Below are 14,969 nucleotides of genomic sequence, written 5' to 3'. Positions count from 1 at the left end.
CAATTTCCGTCCCATTCGGGTAAATCCTTCATGGAGCATCTTTTTTTATTTAGAAGTATTTTATAAGTGCAGGGAACTGATCCGGTTCAGCTAATAAACGTTTACAGCTAAATCTGCGGAGCAGTATGTCACGTGGTTTGTGTCGCGCCGCTGAAAGTGTGCGTGGATTGTGGCTGTGGACGCGACTGGGACTCCACACGACGCCACAGAGGCTCCGATGTACGAACGTAAGGAATTTATGTAGTATAAGCTCCAATGGTACATCTCATGAGGAACTTTCACACGTCCTGGAAGAGCTAGCGGACATTTAGAGTGCAGGGTGTCACGCTTGTCGGCCGCATGGGTAGTCGGTCGAGCGGTTACAGGAGGTTCGTTCGAGATACAGTTGCAACCGTCGCAACCACGCGGATGCGTTCGACGCAGGCATTCTCCCATTTCCCGTGGTTTGTGAGTGGATGAAATCTTTTGGAATTGCGGCCATTGGATGGTTGCAACTACTTTCGACTGACCAGTAGACATTCTTCTGACTAGCTCCAAAGTCTTTAATAAGCCTGCCCCAAAGATATCAGCGCGCGCATGTGCAGAGCTTTTTGTGTTCAGTCTCGTATCACTCTCGTTGAAGGTAAGAAGTTCTAGGTTCCTAGTAACCCTTTACAGAAAATGTATTGCTCAAACTTAAATATAATATAGTCTAGTGTAATTTTATTCCCATGAGGGAATTTTCAGTAGAAATGTGTTGCTTATATAAAGCCTGGGGTATCAAAAATTAAAGGATCTCACTATCATTTAACGTCACTTTCAAAATGAATAATTTTTTTCTCTTCCACACACACAAGAGCTGATAATTGGGGGTCACACAGTACACTCATTGCTATAAATGACACGCGCACATTAAGTTGGCTCTCTTTAGAGGGGAGGTGGCGTGGTTAGAAACAAGCATGCTATGCCGTTACACATATGTTAGTGAAATTAAGCTGCATACCAGATTCTTAACCAGTGGACACATTGCGACCACTCCCTACGACCTATACCAACGATAACTTTTCTTCTAATTGGATAATTTCTGCCATATGTAATGTTTGACCATTTACTATATTGTTGTTTATTAACATTGGTTCTAATATCTGCAATGTATTGTCAGTCAGCAACAAAATTTGTGTTACCAAAATCAATGAGACATGCTGCTCAAATTTTTTCGATGTATGCATATAATCAAAACATGTAAAATAAAACATGTCGACGAGTAATGTGGTGTCAGGAATAATTAAGAACGTCTTCACTTAACACTTTGTATCATTGGTTCTCCAAGAAGTGGGATGCAGAGAAATTTGACCCAATTTCATTCATCATATTTGATGTTTTTGGAAAGCCTGCAACTGTCAATCATTCTTTCAAAACAGTAATGAAACCCTGCACCACTTACATATTTTTTCATGCTTCGTACGATGCATTCGAGAATTTCTCATCGTCATGATCAAATATTCACATTTGTATTTTTGTGTTGCGCTGCCTGCCTTGCACTGTTGCCGTCTTTTGGTGGTTATAAGATAGTGCCTTTTCCATTACGCAAAAAACAAGACACACGCAAACCATCACTCTTATTGTTTGCGAAATTTCAGAGTGTGTGTGTGTGTTTTGCTGCATAATGTGGTGGGCACAGTGTCGTGCCTTAACCTCCAAAAGACGACACAATACAGTGCAAGAGAAGAGAGGCGCAACACACATACAAACGGCACACAAAATATGTTACTGACGTAAACATTTTCACTTGACAATGAGAATGCGTAATGCTAAGCAAGAAAAAAATACGTACCAGGTGCACTATTTCGTTATTTAAATCAGAAGTATATGAGCAACGCGAAGACAGCAGAGGTGCCAAGTGGTCAGACAACGAAACACACAAAATATGCGTTCGAGTAAACCCAAAGTGCTCTTACAGTCGAAACAATCACGAAACCGCGCGTACACATTACAGACAATTTGAAAACGCTTACAATCGGCTGTGATAGCTTTACTCGAATGACTCTAGGGATTATCCTCCTGACTAAGCTTCCACGAACAATGAGTGGCAGAAAGGAAGAATGGTGTCCTCAATAGAAGAACGGCAAACCAATGGTGGAAGTGGTGAGAACTCTACTTGATGTCTGCTAACAACCTGTCGATACGGTCTTCGTCATGTCCTTTCCTAGGCATACTAAAGACGCATGTCTTCCATGGCAGTAGTATCTGAGGCAGTTGTACAGCACCTCAGCACACCATCTCCTTGAGGTGGACAAAGGAAGCTGGATGCTATAGGTTATTGAAAGCGCCAGTAACGTCTACCATTAACTCTAGACCGTACGTAAAAGCAGCGTCTGTCGTTAGTGGGATCGCCTAATTTATTCCGTCTTTAATTTCCTTTCGTTTTCTCAATCCGTACTGGTGAGCGCTCATCTCGAGTAACAATCCATATTATTGCAATCTTTTTCATGATAGTTTTTTAAATATCTCAAGGACAACTTTCAGAAAACAAATTGATCTGTAAAATTCGGGTATCATAGCATCTTTGTCTTATCCATTATTGATAAGTACTACATCAGCACTCTTCCACGGTGCAGAGACAATTCCCACAAAAGACACTCGTCGTACAGTTGACACAGGTAGGTATATAATTGGTCGAAGAAGATTTGTACTACTCTTGCAGGGATCCCAACCAGTCATAGACTTTTTTTTCTTTTTTAATATTAAAATTGTTTGCCTAATTTCTTCTTGTGCGAAGGGATCCACAAGCTTATTATTTCTTTAGTCTTCTCATAACATTGATCGTAATCTCCGCTGACCTACTGACCTACTGTTTAGCCCTCTTCGGCATCACCAGGGAGCAGTGATTTCATTATCAGGGCAGCTCGCTGTTCCCAGTTTTCTGATACCGTCCCATCGTTTCTTTCGAGCCTGGACAAGACAGTTGGTGGTCGTTTCTCTCTGACAATTTTGTATAACACAGCCCAGCCACATCTCCTTTCCATTCTCCCATTTTTGTTTTCCAGGCGTTGAGCCGTGCGTGGCTCGTGTTCCCGCCATCATGTATTTTACACCCTGTTTTTATCGTACTTCCACCTCACTACGTTAATTTTAATTACTACTGTCACTGAGTTGCTGCTTCGCCTGACCATAAGCGGCGTTAGCAGCGCATATCGATATATCAACTCTCGTCGTATCCTTGCTCCACTGCTATTACTTCCCGGTCGTTGTCTGTCCTAAGAGGAGTTCGGGTCGCGAGTTCGGGCTGCCAGTCAGTTGGAACGCGTCTACGCGTCTGGAGCGCAGTCTGGACCTGCCAGTCAGGGAGTTGCAATGCGGCACTAGTGCAGTCGGGTTGGAGCAGCAGTGAGGTCTGCGTCGACATGGCTCGCCCGACCATTGCCGCCATGCATCACTTGAGCCAGGCCACGGTCTTGGTGGATCGTCGGTCGGTCGTCCTACCGAACGACGCGTTGTGGCTCACCTATCGTTCATGAGTCGGCTGTGTGTGTGTGCATCGACAGCCGTATTTGTTTTCGTGCATGCTTAGTTACTATTGGGTATCGTTCAGGTCTTCGTTCAAGTGTTTGTCAGGTTGTGTGTGTAGTTGGCGTTATCTCCACTGACGACTATTTCAGATGTTGTCGCCATTCTGATGGGAGTCGGTCGGTTGCTGCGAACCAGGGAAATTATGTCCGCGCGGTGCAGTTGGCTGGGTCCGCTGGCGGTCCCTGCGCAGTGTCGGAGCGTGTGTGGAGCTGTCCGATCGCTACGAGCTTCGTGGTTCACCGACCCAGGACGTCAAAGTTGAGTAGTGGTTTCAACTACCCAAGCCACGTCAATTCATGTTGTATGGTTCGTTTCGGTGGTTTGCTGTTGGGGAGGTTTTCCTGTGAGCAACACCGAGTGTTTGTATTGCTGAAATTTAGCCGCCATGAGGTGGAATTAACTTTATTGGTTGACTACAATTCAAGTGCAACAGCGGAATTTTCTGCCTTGTGGCCGTTAGTGTTCCGCTTTCCTGGCCTGGCCACTAACGTAATTTCAGGTAGTGTCCTTTCCTCACCTGTTGTCCCTGTCCAACACGGTGTTTAGTTTTGACAGCTTAATACATATACATATTTGATTGTGGATAATCACGCCCGTAACATTTTGTGTTTGAATTCTCATGTACTGATTGGTGGCAAGCAAGTCGTTTGTCAGTCAGTCTGTGGCTGTCTCTTGGCTGGGTTCCGACTGATCAAGTGTAGTTGGGCTCACCACCTGTCTCACCTAAGTGAACGAGGGCAGACCGACCCCCTGGAGTCTTCTGAGTGCTGTTGTCTTTATTGACTTTCTCGCCAGTGTTTAATTCTCTGTTTATAATCCATCATAGTGAACGATAAAAAAATTCTTTGTTTTACTGTGTTTTATGTAAGTGAGTTTGAATTCCGGCAAGTGGCTATTTGCTGAAAGATTATTGCCATTGGGTTGTCTTTTCTTTTAGTCCGGTTCCAGCTACTTAAAACTTAAGGCTTAAGGTTATACTTTTCTTTAATTTTGGAAAATTAATTGTGAGCCTTCAGCCTTCGAACCTTATTCTTAAAATTACCTTTCAAGCTTAAACATTGCGGCCTTCTGCCTTTGAAAGGTTATGGTAATTTATTTTAAAATCTAGTAAATTTTATTGTGGGCCTTCACCCGTTTGTATTGCATCTTGTTTATGTGTGCCTATCCACCCTTGCCTTGAGGCTTTCAGCCTAGCTGAATATATATATATACGCTACACCAGGAAGATGACGTCCTACAGACGCGAAATTTAACCGACAGGAAGTAGATGCTGCGATATACAAATGATTAGCTTTTCAGAGCATTCACACAAGGTTGGCGCCGGTGGCGACACCTACAACGTGCTGACATGAGGAAAGCTTCCAGCCGATTTCTCATACACAAACAGCAGTTGAACGGCGTTGCCTGGTGAAACGCTGTTGTGATGCCTCGTGTGAGGAGGAGAACTGCGTACCATCACGTTTCCGACTTTGATAAAGATCGGATTCTAGCCTATCGCGATTGCGGTTTATCGTATCGCGACATTGCTGTTAGCGTTGGTCGAGATCCAATGATTGTTAGCAGAATATGGAACTGGTGGGTTCAGGAGGGTAATACGGAACGCCGTGCTGGATCCCAACGGCCTCGTATCACAAGCAGTCGAGATGAGAGGCATCTTATCCGCATGGCTGTAACGGATCGTGCAGCCACGTCTCGATCCCTGAGTCAACAGATGGGAACGTTTGCAAGACAACAACCATCTGCACGAACAGTTCGATGACGTTTGCAGCAGCATGGACTATCAGCTCGGAGACCATGGCTGCGGTTTCCCTCGAAGCTGCATCACAGACAGGAGCGCCTGCAATGGTGTACTCGACGACGAACCTTGGTGCACGAATGGCAAAACGTCATTTTTTCGGATGAATCCAGCTTCTGTTTGCAACATCATGATGGTCGCATCCGTGTTTGGCGACATCGCGGTGAACGCACATTGGAAGCGTGTATTCGTCATCGCCATACTGGCGTATCACCCGGCGTGATGGTATGGGGTGCCATTGGTTACACGTGTCGGTCACCTCTTGTTCGCATTGACGGCACTTTGAACAGTGGACGTTACATTTCAGATGTGTTACGACCCGTGGCTCTACCCATCATTCGATCCCTGCGAAACCCTACATTTCAGCAGGATAATGCACGACCGCATGCTGCAGGTCCTGTACGGGCCTTTCTGGATACAGAAAATGTTCGACTGCTGCCCTGGCCAGCGCATTCTCCAGATCTCTCACCAATTGAGAACGTCTGGTCAATGCTGGCCGAGCAACTGGCTCGGCTCGTCACAATACGCCAGTCAGTACTCTTGATGAACTGTGGTATCGTGTTGAAGCTGCATGGGCAGCTGTACCTGTACACGCCATCCAAGCTCTGTTTGACGCAATGCCCAGGCGCATCAAGGGCAGAGGTGGTTGTTCTGGGTACTGATTTCTCAGGATCTATGCAGCCAAACTGCGTGAACATGTAATCACATGTCAGTTCCTGTATAATATATTTGTCCAATGAATACCCGTTTATCATCTGCATTTCTTCTTGGTGTAGCAATTTGAACGGCCAGTAGTATATATATATACTCAAAGATTTGGAGTTTGAAACTCGTAGTTGTAAAAGTTCGACTATGTGCCCGTTTGGTTGTAAATGTGTTATTAAATTACAATAAACTATAATTTAAAGGTGAAACTGACCCTAACCTTATTTGGCCCTTTCCACAATCCTAATCACCTGTTCTGCCCAGCGGGTTGAGCGGGCGTATCAGGCGTCTTCCGTAATATGTTGTTTAACATGCCTGTAGAGTTCGAATTCTTTCCCCTTGACTCATGCTTCTCTGGTATAGTAGAGCTTCCTGGCTGTCCTTATTTCATATCTCAGTTTCTGCTGTGTCTCGATCCAGATGAAAGGTACTGCTCTAGAACCTCTTATGATAGGCTTCGACGCCTGTGTATAGCCACTGGCAGTTCTTGCCCTTTAAATGTGGCGTCTTGGGTTATCTTTCCAGTACTGATATAGTGTACGATATTTCTATCACACGATTGCATTCCACTCTCAACCATCCAGTCTTTCACACGGCATACCGCAGCCATATTTGCTAGAGTGATGTCTGTTTGTAAGTTGCTCTGACTCTATACTGGTGGACTACATGACGAATTTAACACCTTTAGCTTAAGTTCTGTGATGGTTTCTTCTAGGCGGTAATGCCACAACATCGATTTCGCGTTTGCTTCGATGGCGTATGCAAGAGCTTCGATCGCTGTGGGTGACTAATATCCTTTAGCTTTACTAAATTGAAAATATTTGTAAATCAGGAAGCAACTCTCCTTTCCAGTTAACATTTCCACACAGATTACATGAAGGGCTTATTTCAATAGTGGTACAAGTCCATTACCTCCACTTTTCTGCCTATAATGCTTCTCAAATTAATGATCCAAACAAACAGAAAGAAAGGTTCATCTCTAGCAAGAATCTATATGCTTGAATATTTCTGGTATCTCCACTGCAGATTTTTCAGTTCTCGTGTAACTGTAGGACTTTGTATCTCAGAATGAACAAAAATGGACTTGTACCACTATTGAAATAAGCCCTTCACATGTTCTGAACAATAGCGTGATAATTTTGCACTGTAACGGCCTTGTTATACTGTTGTTGCTGCCGTAGGACGTTGTCTGCGAGTGACTGCAGGCGCAGTTATCGGCATACAGGGACGAGGAACAGTTCTTGAGACCTTAAAAACTTTATGCCAGGTCGTTAATATACACCGAAGGCAAACAACTGTAGAAACAATCTCACACGACGGAATCACTCATATCTTACATGGAAAGCTATTCTGGCTGGAGAAAGAAAAGATGTGTCCCCTGGTGAATCATGGGGCACCACGTAGAAGAGCGTCTCTTAGAACAAAAGTGAAACAAAAATGTGAAAGTGAATTATTGTAGGTGCCTTTATTAGGTCTAATGAATCAGGCGACTACATTAGTTACAAATATTTTGCTGTAACCTGTACAACTTGGTCAGAAACAGTCTGGGTGCTGCAGGGTAGACTGTGCTGAGAAATAAATATTGAGAAAAAATTCGATACGTTGCATCGTTTCCGAGTTAACTGGCAATGAAGTTAGCCAGTCAGGCAGGCCATTGCGCGCGCAAAATCAAGTGGCCCGCCAGAGACGGTTTCGTTTACTTTCCTAAAACCCAACAAGAGATCGATCCGAAAACAGAACTTGGGACGGTAATAAGGATCGAACGCGAGCGAGCCGGCCGCGGTGGCCGAGCGGTCAGTCCGGAACTGCGCTGCTGCTACGGTCGCAGGTTCGAATCCTGCCTCGGGCATGGATGTGTGTGATGTCCTTAGGTTAGTTAGGTTTAAGTACTTCTAAATTCTATGGGACTGATGACCTCAGATGTTAAATTCCATAGTGCTCAGAGCCATTTGAACCATTTTGAACGCAAGCGATAGACTGTAGTCTCGTGCGCTATCATCTACACAGCGCCCGCGAGCTGCATACGGCCCGAATCAAGTATTCATGCGGCCCGCGTTTCTCCGCAGTATTTTACAACAATACAGCAACAACTACATATAATGTACAAAAGTATATACAATATCTAATATACAATAATATATACATACATACAATAATATAATAACAATTAACGGCCGTTCAAAAAACGTCAGCTAACGTTAAGAGCTTTTTAAGAGTGTATTCCTGCTCAGTAAAAAACAAAAGTAATATTTTAATATGGGCTTAATTTTAATTGAGGGTGGTGACTCCAGCCGTGAGTTAAGTAAAGTTGGCAACTATCCTCACGGGTACAGATAAGTATCGTGGCAACTACGGGGTAAGAGGTTGTTAGACGGGGAACATGAAGTTAAATTTAGTCAGTGTAGTACAATCCACTGAGTATAACAAAAATGACATTACAACTTTTAGCAAACATTTTTAACCGTAAGTTCGTACGGTTCCATGGCTGGTGTCATTCTGGATAAAATACCTTTTGGTATTGAGCCGCGTCATTGTAAATTACTAAAATAACTAAATTGCCGACGACCGCAGTAAGTTGGTCGAAACGCCTTTGATTGTGGCACCATACACGATCATTAAGCCGGCTCCAGGGAGGTAGGGTGCCCTTCCCTATTCCTCCACTGGGGTAATTCCTGTCTGGCGCGTCCACGTCGCGGGGGTGGACATCCTACACTTCAGTAGGTCGGAGTGCTAGGATGGCTGAGTTCAGGCAGGGACCCAATCTCGTGGGGACACGGAACCAATATCCAGGGACACGGATGAAGACCTTAATGGCAGCGACGGCGGAGAGGAAGGACTTCGGAACGGAGAAGCTGGCAGATGAGGCAACCCTCCTTTCTGTGGATTAAATGGGAAGGGAACCACTGCCTTGTGGTGAAGGAGAAACTCCAAAGGCTAAGGGAGACAACCCAAACAGAAAATCCTTTCTTGCGTTAGGCCTAGCAAGCCAGTAAGAAAGTATCCATATATTGCTTTCAAAATACAGACGAGGCTCGGAACGAACCACTCAGAATCTACTGCATCTTCACGTATTGATGCGAATGATGTGTGACTTGATGACATACATCAGTACAAGAAGATGAAACCAAATGGAATAAAAAATAACATAAATATTGCCACCCTTTATATACACTACTGGCCATTAAAATTGCTTCACCACGAAAATGACGTGCTACAGACGCGAAATTTAACCGATAGGAAGAAGATGCTGTGATATGCAAATGATTAGCTTTTCAGAGCATTCACACAAGGTTGGCGCCGGTGGCGACACCTACAACGTGCTGACATGAGGAAAGTTTCCAACCGATTTCTCATACACAAACAGCAGTTGAACGGCGTTGCCTGGTGAAACGTTGTAGTGATGCCTCGTGTAAGGAGGAGAAATGCGTACCATCACGTTTCCCACTTTGATAAAGGTCGGACTGTAGCCTATCGCGATTGCTCTTTATCGTATCGCGACATTGATGCTCGCGTTGGTCGAGATCCAATGACTGTTAGCAGAATATGGAACTGGTGGGTTCAGGAGGGTAATACGGAACGCCGTGCTGGATTCCAACGGCCTCGTATCACTAGCAGTCGAGACGACAGGCATCTTATCCGCATGGCTGTAACGGATCGTGCAGCCACGTCTCGATCCCTGAGGCAACAGATGGGGACGTTTGCAAGACAACAACCATCTGCACGAACAGTTCGACTACGTTTGCAGCAGCATGGACTATCAGCTCGGAGATCATAGCTGCGGTTACCCTTGACGCTGCATCACAGACAGGACCGCCTGCGATGGTGTACTCAACGACGAACCTGGGTGCACGAATGGCAAAACGTCGTTTTTTCGGGTGAATCAAGGTTCTGTTTACAGCATCGTGATGGTCGCATCTGTGTTTGGCGACATCGCGGTGAACGCACATTGGAAGCGTGTATTCGTCATCGCCATACTGGCATAACACCCAGCGTGATGGTATGGGGTGCCATTGGTTACACGTCTCAGTCACCTCTTGTTCACATTGACGGCACTTTGAACAGTGGACGTTACATTTTTACGTTGGTGTCAATTTTAATGGCCAGTAATGGAGTTTAATATTTTGCAAACCCTGTAGTTCGTATTTGCAATCTCTTGTCCACTTATTAAATATTTGTATGCTTGACTCAGCGGGAAAATAATTGATACTCTGACTGCTAGTTTCCTGTGGTAGTTCGATAAATCACTTCATTAATACATCAGTGTGAGTCATGGTATCCACACTTTCATATTTAATTGGGCCACCCCTAGTAATTCTGATGTAATAAGATCTTATCCACTGTGCGACATTATTTCCCTTAAATTTGCATTATCTTATGGGGAGCTTCCCTTTCCTGTAGGTCAGCGGGGATCGGATGTTTAGCTTTTATGGAATGATTAAACAGCTCAACTAACACTTCAGATTACATTCATAGTTTTTGCAGAATATGCCATAACATCATTAATTTATACTAATTCAGCCACAGACTGTAATGTGAAAGTGTACTATGTCATAAATTTTTGAAGTAGGATAACCTTACTGCTGGTGATTCTTCCACTACAGCATACAAATCACAAATGATAAGGCCCGTGCAATTACTCCAGTAATAAAAGTGGGAGAGGGAGCTTGCTTATTAATGGTACAGAGAGAATGGGAGGGGTGTGTAGAAGAATAGGGACGGATGGGATCCTAACTGTACCACATACAGTTGCCCAGTTGCCTTAGATGCATGGCCAGGGCAGAGGATCACCTGGCTGAGGGGGAGGGGGGGGGGAGGTAACTGGGGAGGAGTCACCTTGGAATTAGGGTCGTTATCTGTTTCCAGATGCCTGTAGCTATCCTGCTTTGGGGATACGTTACATCCCTGTCTCAATCCTTTCTCAACTACTGATTAGCTTAATTTCCTACGATTCTTCTCGTTCTTTGTATTTGATTCCTGTAACAAAAAAAATGGCTCTGAGCACTATGGGACTTAGCTGCTGAGGTCATCAGTCCCCTAGAACTTAGAACTACTTGAACCTAACTAACCTAAGGAGATCACACACATCCATGCCCGAGGCAGGATTCGAACCTGCGACCGTAGCGGTCGCGCGGTTCCAGACTGTAGCACCTAGAACCGCTCGGCCACTTCGGCCGGCTCCTGTAATATCGCAAATCTGCAACTTACATAAAGGCAAGTTTGCCTTTCTTGAGGATATCTTCTCAGATTAGCAATAGAATCTGCCGACAGTCGGCAAATGATGGTTGAAGTGATCACTGTACCAAACAGAAATGTACAGATATCAGTCTTTGAATCCTGGCCCCTATTTTGACCGGAAACGAGGTTGGAATCTTCCGACACGTCGGTCAGGGACCTGAAGATGGCGTAGTAAATCACCGAAACTGGCAACCCAATAAAATAACAGTTCCGAAATTAGACGGCTGAAAGGCATTGGCTTTGACATTCTGTACCGAACAACCGTATCTCGCAACCATCTCTGAAAAGATGGACATACAGAAACTAGTTTAGTCGTGGTTGGCTCTGCCAAGGATCTCAATAATTCTGAGGGAACATCGTCTGTTGCAGGTGTCTTTTTCGACTTAGTTTTTCCTTTCTCCTATCAAATTCTCGTTGCAGTACATCTCCAGTCTCCTGAACCCTCTCTATAATATTATCGCCAAATTCATGTCCTTTCTACATATTCCTTCCATCTCTCAGCGCTCCCTATTTTGTTTACTATTGGCTTGTTATCTGAGTATTTGATATTCACAAAAATGCCTCGCTTTTATTCGAAGGTCTCTTTCATTTTCCTATAGGCTATATCTGTGTTTCGCATAAACATGCTCGCTTCTACAGCCTTGCATTTGGCCTTCCAAAAAGGGCTATATCTACTTAGCCATTTTGCCCTTTTCGGCAGTCTAATTTTTTATGCGTCTGTATTCCCTTTTTCCAGCTTCATCTGCTGCACTTTTATAATTTCTTCTTTCGTCATTTAAATCCAACATCTCGTTTCTACTGGGACTTCTGCTACCTTTATAATGTCATCTCTGAAAGTTACCCAGTCATATTCTGTTGCATTCCATAGTCCACTTGAAATTCTCAACAACATCTGATTTTTTCAGTTTATCCAGGCTACATCTCTTTAATTTTCTAGGTTTCTGTAATATCTTCTATTTTAATCTGCGGTTCATAAGCAATAAATCATGGCGAGAGGTCACATCTGCTCTTGGAAACGTTTTACAGTTTACAAACTGGCCCAGAACTCTCTGACCATTATACACTACTGGCCATTAAAATCGCTGCAACAAGAAGAAATGCAGATGATAACCGGGTATACATTGGACAAATATATTATACTAGAACTGACATGTGATTACATTTTCACGCAATTTGGGTGCATAGATCCTGAGATATCAGTACCCAGAACAACCACCTCTGGCCGTAATAACGGCCTTGATACGCCTGGGCATTGCGTCAAACAGAGCTTGATGGCGTGTACAGGTACAGCTGCCTATGCAGCTTCAACACGATACCACAGCTCATCAAGAGTAGTGACTGGCGTATTGCGACGAGCCAGTTGCTCGGCCAGCATTGACCAGACGTTTTCAATTGGTGAGAGATCTGGAGAATGTGCTGGCCAGGGCAGCAGTCGAACATTTTCTGTATCCAGAAAGGCCGTACAGGACCTGCAACATGCGGTCGTGCATTATCCTGCTGAAATGTAGGGTTTCGCAGGGATCTAATGAAGGTTAGAGGCAGTAACGTCAGTGCGAACAAGAGGTGACCGAGACGTGTAACCAATGGCACCCCATACCATCACGCCGGATGATACGCCAGTATGGCGATGACGAATACACGCTTCCAATGTGCGTTCACAGCGATGTCGCCAAACACAGATGAGACCATCATGACAGTGTAATCAGAACCTGGATTCATCCGAAAAAATGACGTTTTGCCATTCGTGCACCCAGGTTCGTCGTCGAGTACACCATCGCAGGCGCTCCTGACTGTGATGCAGCGTCAAGGGTAGCCGCAGCCACGGTCTCCGAGCTGATGGTCCATGCTGCTGCAAACGTCTTCGAACTGTTCGTGCAGATGGTTGTTGTCTTGCATCTGTTGGTTCAAATGGCTCTGAGCACTATGGGACTTAACATCTGAGGTCATCAGTCCCGTAGAACTTAGAACCGCTTAAACTTAACTAAGCTAAGTACATCACACACATCCATGCCCGAGGCATGATTCGAACCGGCGACCGTAGCGGTCGCGCGGTTCCAGACTGAAGCGCCTAGAACCGCTCGGTGACACGGCCGGCCCCATCTGTTGACTGAGGAATCCAGACGTGGCTGCACGATCCGTTACAGCCTTGCGGATAAGATGCCTGTCATCGGGACTGCTTGTGATACGAGGCCGTTGGGATCCAGCACTGCGTTCCGTATTACCCTCCTGAACCCACCGGTTCTATATTCTGCTAACAGTCATTGGATCTCCTCCAACGCGAGCAGCAATGTCGCGATAGGATAAACCGCAATCGCGATAGACTACAATCCGACCTTTATCAAAGTCGGAAACGTGATGTTACGCATTTCTCCTCCTTACACGAGCCATCACAACAACGTTTCACCAGGCAACGCCGGTCAACTGCTGTTTGTGTACGAGAAATCGTTTGGAAACTTTCCTCATGTCAGCACGTTGTAGGTGTCGCCACCGGCGCCAACCTTGTGTGAATGCTCTGAAAAGCTAATGATTTGCATATCACAACATCTTCTTCGTGTCGGTTTTAATATCGCATTTTTAGCACGTCATCTTCATGGTGTAGCAATTTTAGTGGCCAGTAGTGTATAATGTACCGCAAACCTACGAGTGTCTTCAGGTAGAGCAGAATGAAGTGTAACGATGTGAGAGTAGGTGAGCGGGTAAACTACGAACCATGCGCCAGCGCTGGGGGCCCAGCTCGCCGGTGAGGTGTCCGACGAGGAGCGCGAGCGAGATGAGCACGTAGGCGCCGAAGACGACGTTGGTGGCGACGGAGCCGTCGATGCTGATGGCGACGGCGCGGTACAGCGGCCACTCGCGGCCCAGCCGCAGGTCCGCCAGCCGCTGGCGGCGCGCCTCGTCGTCCGTCACGCGCTTGAACACCAGGCACGCTGCGCTCAGCACCTGTCCACAACACAAGAACAAACACTAACTCCAGAGGCAGCTGCGAGGAGAGCTCGCGCAGAATAACGTGGCACCGGCGCAGAACTGGGCGAGTCCATCCCGTTGTTCCGAAGGGGCGGCTGCCTCAGCGGGCTGTCGTCTGCCGACCTGCGCACTTCGACCGTTCTTGTTGCTATCTCTTTAACACATTGCACTGCGTCAGGGTCTTTGCACTCTACAGCTGCGGAGAAAGTTCTGCAGACCCAGGCACGTGTGGTTATATGCAGTGACACTAAATTTATTTCGAAAGAGGCATGCGAGGGAACAAAAATCTCTTTAAATACTGCGCTTGAGAGGTCTGCAAGACCGCCAGCTATTGCAATGGCACAATAATGAGAGTAACGGAGGAGGGGGAAAACATAGCTACGAGTTGTATGTATTTTATATGTTAACTGAGGACCTAGAAACGACACAGAGGCTCTATCCCCGGCCCAGCCGCAGTCGTCCACAACCCCACGACGACTGCTGCATCCCACTTCATCCCTTCGCCGCCCCACACCAAACCCAGGGTTATTGTGCGGTGCGGTCCCCAGTGGACCCAACCAGTGATCGTCTCACACCAGACGAGTCTAACCCCTATGTTTGCGTGGTAGAGCAATGATGGTGTACGCCTATGTGGATAACTTGTTTGCGCAGCAATCGCCGACATAGTGTAGCTGAGGCGGAATAAGGCCAACCAGCCCGCATTCGCCGAGGCAGATGGAAA

General features: G+C 45.8%; 1 protein-coding gene across 1 annotated transcript in view; it reads right to left on the bottom strand.

The window, feature by feature from the left end:
• Positions 1-14,969, bottom strand: part of LOC126235241 (BUD13 homolog) — a 213,049-nt gene that overhangs the window by 64,944 nt on the left and 133,136 nt on the right. The window contains exon 2 of the mRNA XM_049943972.1: positions 13,994-14,224. Coding sequence (XP_049799929.1) covers positions 13,994-14,224 — 231 coding nt within the window. The remainder of the gene's footprint in view (positions 1-13,993; positions 14,225-14,969) is intronic.

This window comes from Schistocerca nitens, chromosome 2 (assembly GCF_023898315.1).
Source record: "Schistocerca nitens isolate TAMUIC-IGC-003100 chromosome 2, iqSchNite1.1, whole genome shotgun sequence".
Lineage (NCBI taxonomy): Eukaryota > Metazoa > Arthropoda > Insecta > Orthoptera > Acrididae > Schistocerca > Schistocerca nitens.
This window is presented reverse-complemented; position numbering and strand designations above follow the sequence as displayed.